Below are 12,671 nucleotides of genomic sequence, written 5' to 3' on the forward strand. Positions count from 1 at the left end.
AGAAATGCCAACTGACCCAGCCGAAGCTCGAACCAGGGACTTTCTTGCTGTGAGGCAATCATGCTACCAAATGCGCCAATGTGACGTATTTTAATGACTTTATCAATGTTTTTCAGATAAACAAATATGTTTACTAAGCATGTTTCCTAAATATCTGCAAACACATGATAGTATTTTTAGGCTTTAGAAAAGTAAAAAAAACTTGCATACAGCACCTTTAAAATATTTTTCTAGTTCCCTCATGTTTTTTCAATTCATCTTACACACTAGTATTCAACAGTAGTTTTGTTGGATATGTTCATATGTCGAATTTAATCTTACGATTTAGTCCATGCTGGGTGTCCATGCACTTACTTCAGTCATTAAGAATCAGTGCACATCAATTTTTCAAGGAGGCAGAGCTCTTCTTCCTGTAGGATAATAATGAATGTAACTTATGCAGTCACACCCCTAAATAAAATCTTAACAAACTGTAGTCCCTAACAGCCCACAAGGCGGTTTAAGTCTATGTATATTCTTCTACATAATAAGCTTCAGGCTATCAATCCAGACTCCAAAGGTTCTAACAGCAGCCTGAAAAAAATCAAGAGGAGTCTGGAAAAATCTATCAAGGTGACCCACAACATCAGCAGAACATAAATTGGGGGAAAAAAATATTTTCACACAATCGGACTTTCTCCCTAATAATCTAATTTCAGAAAAGTATTGTTTGCAAACTCTAAATAAGGAAATCACATTATCAGCCAATGACTATCAAAGTACATCATTGTTCACGGTCCATTAAATAGTGCTGTTTTGAAGCAACGCTTACATACAGGTTTAGACCCATTATTCAATCTAGCGGTGTCACAAGTTGTCATTGTTCAAAATTGAATAAATGTGTGAATATAAAACCAACTTTACCTCAATATAACATCACTTATACTGCACAACAAACAAACACAGGCTCTGCTTGAATAGAAACCGGGATAACTAGTTTTAAGATTTACGGCAGTGTGGAAAAGTCAAGGTATTAAAACTGTTATGTTTTTCTGTTTTACTGTTCTTAGGGTATTTGATAGAGGTTAAGCTGGTTTAATATTCGTATATTCAGACACTCTCTTTATTAAAATAATTTCAGAAAAGTATTCTTTTCAAACTCTAAATAGGGAAATCACATTAGCAGAAAATGACTATCAAAACATTGTCCCAGTGAATTAGATAGAGTTAATGTTGTTTAGAACTTGCATGCTAATTCTGATCGAATTTTTTAAAGTAACATGGTAAAAGATATAGACGGCTAAAGGAAAGACTGAGCGGATATAAAACCAACTTTATCTCTATGGGTATGTTTAAGGTTTTTCTTTTTTTTTTGTTTTTAACGTGTTAAGACTATTTTATTTAGTTTTTTTTAGGGCAATCTCTAGCAGAAAAGGCCCCTTTACAGCAAAAGCTGCTAGTTAGTCCACAATTCAGGAAACATCTAAAAAACAAATCACTTATAAACCAACATAAACATGCTATGAACCTGAACTGTGCAGTGGCTTTTTTTAAAAATATCCAAAAACATCTTTTTAAGTTGTTTCTTTAAACTAATGAAGACAGCAGAAGTCAATGGTTTATTATTTAGCCTGACATGTTTACTGCTCCAAAAGATTTAAAATGTTTTTTTAAATAAAATATATTGTGTTCAATGGTGAAAAAAAAAACTTTTTTGCTCAGACATTTAAAACTAAAATTTTAGAGTAGACATGGGATAATAACCAGTATCAAGGTATACCACGGTTTGAAAAGTCAAGGTTGTAAAACCTCCAAAATGTTCTGCTATATCATTGCTAAGGCATGTGTAGAATTTATTTATTTTTATTTTAGTTTTTTTAGGACAACAGTATGTCCAGCAGAAATGATATCCAAAGATGTCGTTTTAAATTGTAAAGAATCTGTGTTTTTTAAAACAAATGAAGACAGCAAAAGTCAAAGATTTGTTTTTATCATTAAACCTGACACATTTATTGTTCCAAAATATTATAAATGTTTCTCAAAATATTTGGTGTTTAAAGGGGAAAAAGTTTTAGTTTTTTTCCCCAGACATTTAAAAAGAATTAATTTTATAGCAGTAATCACAAAACCGTGAAACAGTTAAACCGTGATATTTTTATCCAAGGTTTTCATACCATCAGAATATTATACCGGACCATGTCCAGAAACCCCCAAAAATATCAACACACACGGAATCTAGTTTATTTAAAACACAAAACAGCACATCCCTGTGTGTGTGTGTACTGTATTTATTTATATATATATATATATATATATATATATATATATATATATATATATATATATATATATATATATATATATATATATATATATATATAAACAAATGTTTATTCAACATTTACTCCACCATCACTGTCTGGATAACAACGATTAAAAACGACTGAATGCATCACAAAAACTTTTTAAAACAGTCTAAATAAGTTGTAGTTTAAGTTTCTCATTTACGCTAAACATTAGACACAACTTAATATAAACACGAAGCTTTAATACAAACAAGGGCTAAACTTTGCTCCATTCAAACTGACCTACAGGTCAGCATCTCCGCTAAGGTAATCAATTACACAATCGAACATACCTTTTGTAAACATCTTTACTGATAGGTTTCAAACTCCTGGTGTGATTTTGTAGATTCAGATGTGTCCAGATTCAGCCCAAAAAGTGACTTTGGAGGTAAACGGTGAGAATTCTGTGGGTGTTTGGTGCGTTTGTTTGGTTGTTTGTTGTCATTAATACAATACACTTCAAACTAGAAACTGGCAAACTGAATAAAGGCTGGTGTGCGTTTTTATACCCCCTGCACGCTGACGTCACTCCAGGAACCTTTTGCAATCACGTGGTTCACATGGTGACCCGCGAAATTCAGATGAAGCACAGGAAGTAAGGGGGGTATAGGAAAGTCGTATTTTGCGATTTATACCATATTTCAAAGGAGATATAAAGAGAAAATAACCACATATGTTGGACATGATCCTTATATCATGAAGAGGGCCAAGTTTTCTACTGAACTAAAATTTGTTTGCCTGTCATTGAGGCGGTAGATACCCATGGAGGCCCTTTCCCGCCACTGAATAATAAATAAATATATAATAAAAATTATAACATCAGAATTCTGAGTTATGAAGACTCAATTCCGAGTTTTAAAGTCAGAATCCTGAGCTATATTCTGAGTTTGCCTGCACATTAGCCCATAATCAAGCCTGTATTCGACTTTTCATTGTTAATCACGCTTTTAAAAGGAAATATATAGGCACGAGGCTGTCTATTTGTTCTTATGGATTTGTTTTTAATCATGCCATTTGCACCATTTGGTTTCAATAGTAATTAAAGCATTAAATAGAGTGTTTTATTATAATTGTATTTTCAAGCCTGAAACTAGCTGTAGGTTGTGTGATTCCCCAACAGCATAAAATTAAGATTTCTTTATTATGTATCTATTATATGTGTCAGAATGACATCATTTACATTTTGTTGCAGCTGTTTTTTGTTTCATATTGCAAGAGTGCCATCATGTGTTGTACTTGGGAGCTGCAAAAGGGCTGCATTAGTTATATTTCAGTAAAAGTGTCGACCAAGTACTGTGTCCTCCTGGCCTTTTTTGGGGAAAACTGGGCTGCTAATCCATACCAGACCAAAGAGAAGAGAACCTAAAGAAAAAGTCTTTAACCAATTATAGTTTAACCAATTCCATTTATGATCAGTTGCCATAACAGGAAACACCTTTATAACTCTCAATTCTGATCTTATAACTCGCAATTTTGACTTTACAGTTTATTCATTTATTTATTTTCAGTTGCGGTAACAGGCTTCCAAACTAATGTTATTGAAGAAACAAAGATATATGATATTTAGGCTATTATGATTTTTAAAACGTTGTTTATGGGCTCAATTAGCGTGTTTTTTTAAAATTTGATGATTACACTTCCTTTCATTAAATATTTTGATAATACATTGTTGTTTTAACTTTCTGTCTCCAAGACTGCAATGCAATTTTTTAAATTATCTAAATTAGACGATAAAAAATATGCTGTAAAAATGTAGGCTAACAACTAGCTATTTTATTTTTGACTGCAGCCGATTTGAACTGGTGGTTTTGTCTGGCCAGGCAATGTTTTAAAAGGCAATATGTGTTTATTCCTTTCGCTATTTTGAGTGAGTTAGATTCGAGTCTGGAGTCGATTCCACTGAGTCCAAAATTAGGAGTGGAGAATCGGAATCGAACAAACTCGGCTAAAGGATTTATTTCTTTATTATACAAATATTATTAAAATGTTTACCAATGTATTATCGTTAAACCACTGAATTAAACAAACATACATAGGCTACATTATATTTCTAGTTATTCTGACGTAACCTAAGCCGTTTGCTGACGTGCCTCTGGCAGTTCGCGCTTCGACCATAAAAGGTTGATAACGGTTAACTTAAGAAGCTACACGATATGATGTTTTAGCCTTCAACAAACTAATGTTTTATGGGCTCATTGGAGTTTAATTTTGACGGCATCCATTCACTGCACAACTTCATTGGTTTACAAGCGATGAAATGCCAAATTTCTGCAAAAAAACAAACAAACAAACAAGCAAGCTCAAACCTACTGGGTAAGTTCATTTTCATTTTCTTTTTTTGTGGCGGTTAACTATAACAGGGTGTTCGCGGGGTCTTAAAATGTCTTAAATCTTTGAAGAAAACCTGAAGTTTAAGCCTTAAAAGTCTTACACTTACTCAAATATTGTGTTGTGTCCCATTTTCATTTTCTTTTCTTTTTTGTGGCGGTTAACTGGCTATAACAGGGTGTCCGCGGCCCGGTCTTACAAAGTTTTAAATCTTTAAAGTAAACCTAAATTTTAAGCCTTAAAAGTCTTACACTTACTCAAATATTGTGTTGTTACATATTGTGGGTAACATTCATACACACTCATTCACACTCATACACCAAGGACAATTTAGCCTACCCAATTCACCTTTACTGCCTGTCTTTGGACTGTCCGGGGAAACCGGGGCACCCTGAGGACCCACGCGAACGCGGGGAGAACATGCAAACTCCACAGAGTCCACAAAGAAACGCCAACTGACCCAGCCGAGGCTTGAACCAGCAACCTTCTTGCTGGCGTAACGCTGTGGGGCGTAAAACTGCCTAGGTCGTAAAACTGCCTGGATCCAAGTCTGCAGACGCCCCATATAGTGAGGCGACAACATCACCCATTATAATTTTTTAAACCTTTAAAACTTTTTTTTTTCTTTTAAGAAAGCCTATTTAAAAAAATGCAGGTATACAACTAGCTTGCTTGTTTTGACACAATATTTTAATATTTTGCACAGAATAAACTAAAATATATATTTTTAATTATTAAATTATCATTGCATTATTACATTTATGAAATTATATTAAAAAGTTTGAAAGGGCAAATCAAAATCTTTTCCAACTTGGCAATTCGAAAAACGTCTTAGCGTTTAGCCCTGTATCAGTCTAAAGTTTGATTCATAATTGTCTTAGAAGTGTCTTAATAAGTTTTAATTTTACTGAATCATTGTGTTGTAGGTCTTAAATCTTTTGTAAAGGGGTCTAAAATTTTCCTTTATGTATAGCTACCCAATCTGGCCATTAACACCTATACAAACACCAACAATCCATCTCAATAAAACTTTTGATTTAAGAATGTCATTTTTCACTGTAATTTGTATGATAAATTCTTTAATTTGCCATAACGGTTTAATTATTTTCCTTTAAAACAATAACACATTTGTTTAAAAGTTCAAAATGTATTGACTGCTGAGCAAGCTCACCCGTTGTGCATACATTGTTTATAATAGCTTTTTAAACCTTTTTTATTTTTAAGAAAGCTTCTGTTGAAACGAATTGTATGTATGCAACTAGAGCTTGCTTGTTTTGACACAATATTTAAAATAGCTTGCTCAAAATTAACTAGATTTTTTTATTATTATTATTGTATTATTAAATTGATTAAATTCTATAAAAAAAAGTTTGATAGGGCAAATAAAAATACTTTCAAACTGGGCCATTTGAACAACTCTTTAGCGTTTAGCCCTGTATGAATCTAAAATGTCATTCATAATGGACTTAAAAATGTAATGTAAAGTGTGTATTTATAAAACAGATTTATAATGTATGTCCATACACAAAAAGCACTTTTTGGGGGGTATGCGACAGCAGCCACAGGACAACAGCACCAGTCTACTCACCACACAGCAGCTATAGGGCGAGTAGAGAGACAGTGATAGAGCCAATCCGGTGTATGGGGATGATTGGAAGGCCATGATGGGTAAGGGCCAATGGGGGCAATTTGGCCAGGACACCAGGGTTACACCCCTACTCTTTACAAAGAGTGGCCTGGGTTTTTTAATGACCACAGAGAGTCAGGACCTCGATTGAACATCTCACCTAATAGTGTTATATTCATCAGATGTGTATAATATTGTGGTAACCGAGAACGCATAAACACACAGAGCACACACACCAATACAGAAGTTTCTCATTTATTTATTTGCTCACTTTTACAAAGTCTTTTCCCTCTCCGTGTCTTGACTTTGCATGTAGCAGCCAAGGCAGATCTTATAGAGTACCACAATTCAAGACAATTAAAAAGGTATATTTTATAATAACTAGACATGTAGTCATTTTATATAAACTGGTTAACACTTAAGTACTGTATAGTTTATTTACAGCATGTCCATGCTAGGAAATAAAATTACATAAAAGTACTGAGTACACAAGTAAACACCAATATGGTATAAAATATATAAATGTGATGGTAAACAACTAGTGATAAAATGGTTAAGGCTTAAAATGTGTAAAATTAACATGTTAGTCGTTAATATTTAAACATGATAATAAGTATAAACATGTATAATAAGCCAAGGAGGTATTCTAGACATCAATACAGCTACACAAATCTCATGGGCAACTCCACACTGTTATCCAGCTGTTTCTTTTTTTGTTTCGCCAAATTTTGTGCACATTTTTGAATGGCATAAGGCTGAAATTTCAGAAGAAAGTGTCTGAAATTATATTTTATTTAAACAATATTTTTTTTAAAGACTATTTAAAACATTTTCCCAAACATCTCCTGAAACCATGATTGAATTACTTTTAAACTGAAATTAATTTGTCAAATAAATATTTTATAGTAGATGCATAAAATAATTTTAGTACATCAAATACTACAATGATGCATATGTACTCTCTAATTTAAGTACTAATGGGCAGCATGAAAATAACACATCTGTGCTTTAGAACAAAAACTTAATGCACTATAGAACCGAACATTTCTTGATCATTTTAAGTCAAACGTGTGCTGACATCTGTAACAGAAGGTGTTTGAGTCATTGCACATTTACACTTTTTGGAGAAAGTGTTTATAAAAAAAGAAAGTGTTTTCATTTAGAAACCTCAATCTTTTGCCTTTTTCATATTTCACTTTTGGCACTAGACCAGAAAAATCTGATCTGTATGATCTAGGGCTGCACGATTAATCGAAAAAAAAGATCACAATCTTAATTCAACCCCCACGCGATCTTTACTCCAGCATCTCTACGATTCAGCCAATAATACTTTCAAGTTTGGGAAAAGATTAAAGGCAGTCACCCTCACTTTGTTTTACTTATGTTGCTCAGCAATGTGGACACCTCCAAATGGTGTTGAAAGAGACACATACTCTATTTATTAGGTATAATTCACTTAAAAATGTAATTTACATTTACATTTTACATTTTAGTCATTTAGCAGACGCTTTTATCCAAAGCGACTTACAAATGAGGACAAGGAAGCAATTTACACAACTAAGAGCAACAATGAATAAGTACTAAAGGCAAGTTTCAGGTCTGTAAAGTCTAAGAAGGGAAGTGTTAGTAGTTTTTTTTTTTTTTTTTGTACAGTTAGTGTGATATTCAAATAGGCAATTGCAGATTAGGAAGTGAAGTTGAGACTAAATAGTTGAGTTTTTAGTCGTTTCTTGAAAATAGCGAGTGACTCTGCTGTTCTGATGCAGTTAGGGAGTTCATTCCACCAACTGGGCAGATTGAGCGTGAGCGTTCGCGAAAGTGATTTTTTCCCTCTTTGGGATGGAACCACGAGGCGACGTTCATTCACAGAACGCAAGTTTCTGGAGGGCACATAGATCTGCAGAAGTGAGTGCAGATAAGAAGGTGCTAGGCCAGAAGTCACTTTGTAGGCAAACATCAGAGCTTTGAATTTGATGCGAGCAGCAACTGGCAGCCAGTGCAAACGGACTAGCAGCGGAGTGACATGTGCTCGTTTAGGTTCATTGAAGACAACTCGTGCTGCTGCATTCTGGAGCAGTTGAAGAGGCTTGATAGAGTTAGCTGGAAGCCCAGCTAGTATTTTTAGTAATTTCTGTCTTAGGGTGCTTTTTAACATAGGCTTTTGCCTTTAATGCAATGCTATTGCGTCCATTGCAGCTTTACGTTGTGCAGTTCTCCTCTTTCCAGACAAAACCAGCAGTTTTCGGCTGCAGTCAAATATAAAATAGTTATTAGCCTACCCTTTTTACAGCAGATTTTAATCGCCTAATTTAGATCATTTAGAAAATTGCATTGCAGTCTTGGAGACAGAAAGTCAAAACATCAATGTATTATCGAAATATTTAACGAAAGGAGGGTTAAAACAGGGTTTTAAAAATCATAAAAGCCCAGTCTCAATTGCCCAGTTAGCATGGTTTGTTTGGCATATGTGAATCCAGCAATCGCGCTCTGATCCGCGCCAAAACAATCGCTCCGAATCGCCTGAATAAGTAGGTCTTGGCTCGATTGAAACTATCTCAATTGTAGTGAGAAAGCAATACAATCAGAGCCTGGCTAGATCACAGTGTTTTATGGATATGTAATAGGCATAAGGCTATATGAAGAGAGAATTTTGAGTAGGGCGGGAAACATCCCAAGTCTCTCGGAAGTACTGGGAGTCACCCGCAAATGCACAGACTTCCAGACGCCCGCAAACCAGTCATAATCTCCAGGACATCGCGCGACCCTCCCGGTCCTCAAATACGTCGTGCACCCCTTCTCACCGCATCCTATTGCTGTTCAGACATGTCGCAGGCAATCCAAATACACATGCTGTGCCCCATATGGTCTGAATCCTGACAGGTGTACAAAAAAAAAACCCATACAGAATCGTGAGAAAATGGTGATCTTGATTTTAAGCAAAGTAAATCGTGATTCTCATTTCAGCCAGAATCGTGCAGCCCTGATCTCTAAGGGATTAATCTTGCATCTGGATGTGCTGATTTGTCTATCAAGTCATATTTATAACAGTCCTCTTGAAAAGTTAACTTTAACGCTAAAGCTATTTCAGTACAATTTCCCTGTAAGCAAGGAAACGTATTGATGTGAATGAAAACATTTTGTGATTGACATTATCAAAACACAAGTCTCTAAACCAACTTTGAGTTGCCCAGAAGAAGGGGATTTGTTTCTCCCCCAAGACAGCATAGAAAAATATGAGAGGAGGTACTGGACTTGGTCCAAGCTTAAAACATACAACGTATGTCTTTCTGATTTCATAATGCATAATACCTACAGTCCCGAACGTTTAGCTGCCAAGAGCAATGCCTTTTATTGTCATAACAGACCGGAAACGTTTAAAGCCAAAACTGTGTGGCCTGAAAGTGCTGTGAAACCATCTTTGGATTTCCCGAATTTTCCCTCTCAACTCAACATTGAGCTGGAAAACGAATGTGTGTGGGATAGAAACACTAAATCACTGCTGTGTTTGAGCCTCTATCCACACACAGTCTAATACCTTTTGGAATGTTCTCAAAAAGTAAAACAAACTAACAAACACACTAAAAATAAAGTCAAACCACCGAACAGGCGATTTTTGCTTGCTTATGCGGGAATGGGGGAAGAACGAGCGCTCAGATGAGGGAAATGCGGACTGGAACGCTGGGAGATTCGGCTCTCGGTGGCGACTGTTGACTGACCAGATGCTCCACCACTGTGTGCTTCGACATGTGTTTCATTAGGTACGTCTCCTGGAAAAGGACAGCGAATGAGCAGTTAAACATATTAGTCAATCGAGGAGAGGAAAAAATATATTGCGCAATTCTAAAAAGCTACAGACTGCGTGAATATTATCACTATTAAATCATAAAATAATGCATTTATGTAAGTCCAAGGGCACATGAGAAATTACACACTCCGGTGGTTCTCAAACTGTGGTACTATTCAGGGAAAAATTTATAAATATAAATATGATTATATTTTAATATAGCTAAAATGCTGTATTCTGTAAATCTGTAAAATAACAAAGTATTCAAAGCTAATTATCCATTTTTTTGTACTGTAATAACTTTGTAATTCTGGTTGCATTTGAAAAATGTCTAAAATATTGAAATATAAAAAAATTGCACCTCCTGGTGATTCTACACTGGAAATTAAAAAAAGTTATATCAAAATAAATAGGTACATTGTAAAAATGCTTTTTTTCTTGCTTCTAAATTTCTAAAAATTCAAAAAGTATTTTTAGACAAGTAAAAAATATTGTCTTGTTTTCAAAAATGAGTCAAAATGTAATGAATTTATTTAAAAACAAACAAATGAATCTGCCTGCGGGGTAAAAAAATTATCTTGTTTTTTTTTTTTTTTGTGAAATAATATTTTACTTATCCCCTGTCAGATTATTTAGCTTGTTTTGAGGCTAAATATTAGATATTTGGACTAGAAACAAGACAAAAACTCTAAGAAAACCAGTGTAACATTTTAAATATGAATACAGTTCTATTAACATTTTACATATACAGTTGAAGTCAGAACTATTAGCCCCCCTAAAGTATTAACCCCTGTTTATTTTTCCTCAATTTATGTTTAACAGAGAAGATTTTTTTCAACACATTTCTAATCATAATCAGTTTTAATAACTCATTTCTAATAACTGATTTATTTTATCTTTGTCATGATGACAGTAAATAATATTTGACTAGATATTTTTCAAGACACTTCTATACAGCTTAAAGTGACATTTAAAGGCTTAACTAGGTTAATTAGGTTAACTAGGGAGGTTAAGGTAATAAGGCAAGTTATTGTATAACGATGGTTTGTTCTGTAGACTGTCGAAAAAAATATAGCTTAAAGGGGCTAATAATTTTGACCTTAAATGTTTTTTAAAAAATTAAAAACTGCTTTTATTTTAGTCAAAATAAAACAAATAAGACTTTCTTCAGAAAAAAAAAATCATCAGACACACTGTGAAAATGTCCTTGCTCTGTTAAACATTTGTGAAATATTTAAAATTAAATTATTGAAACTATTATCTTTAGACATGTGTTGAAGAAATCTTCTCTATGATAAACAGAAATTGGGGTAAAAAATAAACAGGAGGGCTAATAATTCAGGGGGGCTAACAATTCTGACTTCAACTGTATTTTTAGTTGTCAGACAGCCATATGAAAATATACTATAGTAATTTATAGTAAATACTATAGTGTTTTTAACCATACTGACACTGAAACCTGCTATAGAGATAAAGATGTTGCACAGTCAGCTAAAATGTTGCTAGAATTGTTCTTTATGTATGGCCGATATATATATATATAGCATCACCAAAAATGATTGAGATCATGTCTATGTGTTGTACGATAAGTCCATATATTGATTACTGTGAGAGGCCTACATTCCTTTTAATGACAGCTAAGCAGATTCTTTTTAATTATTATAGTCTAGGCTACATCATTAATCAGAAATAACCTTATTTAGATTTTTGTGCATTGCTACAATAAAAAAACAACCAATCACACACATGCAAATATCTTAGCATGTACAGTTGAAGTCAAAATTATTGGCCCTCCTGTAGATTTCTTTTTATCCAAATATTTTCCAACTTATATTTAACAGAGCAAGGAATCTCTCATAGTATTTCCTATAATATTTTTTCTTCTGGAGAAAGTCATGATTGTTTTATTTTGGCTAGAATAAAAGAAGAATTTTTCTAAAACCATTTTAAGGTCAATATTATTAGCCCCCTTAAGCAATATTTCTTTTCTATTGTCTACAGAACAAACCTTCATTATGTGTTGAAAAAAGTATTCTGTCCGTTAAACAGAAATTGTGGAAAAATACAGAGGGAAGCTTATAATTCTGACCTCAACTGTAATGTCTCATCTGATAGATCTTATTGGACCCAGAAACTGATGGTTAAAGCATCACTCAAAACTCACTCAGACAGTTTATGGTCTGCGAGTTTGAGAAACGCTATATAAGCCATTTTCCAGTGAGCATAACAGAGATGGAGTGTGTACTCACTGAGGTATAGGCTCGTCCACACATGCTGCAGCAATAGGCCTTGGCGTTTTTGATGGCGTGAGCCGACAGGTGGATTTGTAGAGATGCTGAGTCGGAATATGCACGATAACAGTTGGAGCATTTATAGGGCTTGTCTTTATTATGTGATCTCTGATGAGACTGTGGTGAATATCAAAACACAAAAAGCTCTTGTTATGCATTTAGACACAATATATGTAACTAATATTATACACAAAGTTATTCATACCCATGGCAAATTCTGACATTCAAGTTTTTGTTTAAGTGTAAATAAAAGCTAAGATATATTTGTTTTCGTCTTAGAATCTTTTGGGAGAAGCCTGTGTCCTTTCTGGTCAAAA

At 34.1% G+C, this 12,671-nt stretch overlaps 2 protein-coding genes across 24 annotated transcripts in view; both read right to left on the bottom strand.

The window, feature by feature from the left end:
* The window catches only part of emp3a (epithelial membrane protein 3a (MAM blood group)), a 38,861-nt gene extending 36,061 nt beyond the window's left edge, over positions 1–2,800 (bottom strand). For 16 of the 18 annotated variants that reach the window (XM_087274376.1, XM_087274366.1, XM_087274377.1 and 13 more), the window contains exon 1: positions 2,618–2,800. The gene's annotated coding sequence lies outside the window, so the exon portion shown is untranslated. Of the gene's footprint in view, positions 1–354; positions 411–2,617 lie in introns of all 18 variants that reach the window. The other 2 variants (XM_087274369.1, XM_087274368.1) reach the window with 1 other exon arrangement.
* A 3,718-nt stretch (positions 2,801–6,518) lies between these two features.
* znf362a (zinc finger protein 362a) overlaps positions 6,519–12,671 on the bottom strand; it is a 32,956-nt gene continuing 26,803 nt past the window's right edge. For 3 of the 6 annotated variants that reach the window (XM_087272834.1, XM_087272837.1, XM_087272836.1), the window contains exons 8-10: positions 12,313–12,471; positions 8,267–10,046; positions 6,519–7,836 (exon numbers count right to left, since the gene is read on the bottom strand). In XM_087272834.1, coding sequence (XP_087128960.1) covers positions 9,930–10,046; positions 12,313–12,471 — 276 coding nt within the window. In that variant the 3' untranslated portion in view covers positions 6,519–7,836; positions 8,267–9,929. 6 annotated transcript variants of the gene reach the window in all.

The sequence above is a fragment of the Danio rerio genome, chromosome 11, assembly GCF_052040795.2.
Source record: "Danio rerio strain M-AB ecotype USA chromosome 11, GRCz13ab, whole genome shotgun sequence".
NCBI classification, from domain to species: Eukaryota; Metazoa; Chordata; class Actinopteri; order Cypriniformes; family Danionidae; genus Danio; species Danio rerio.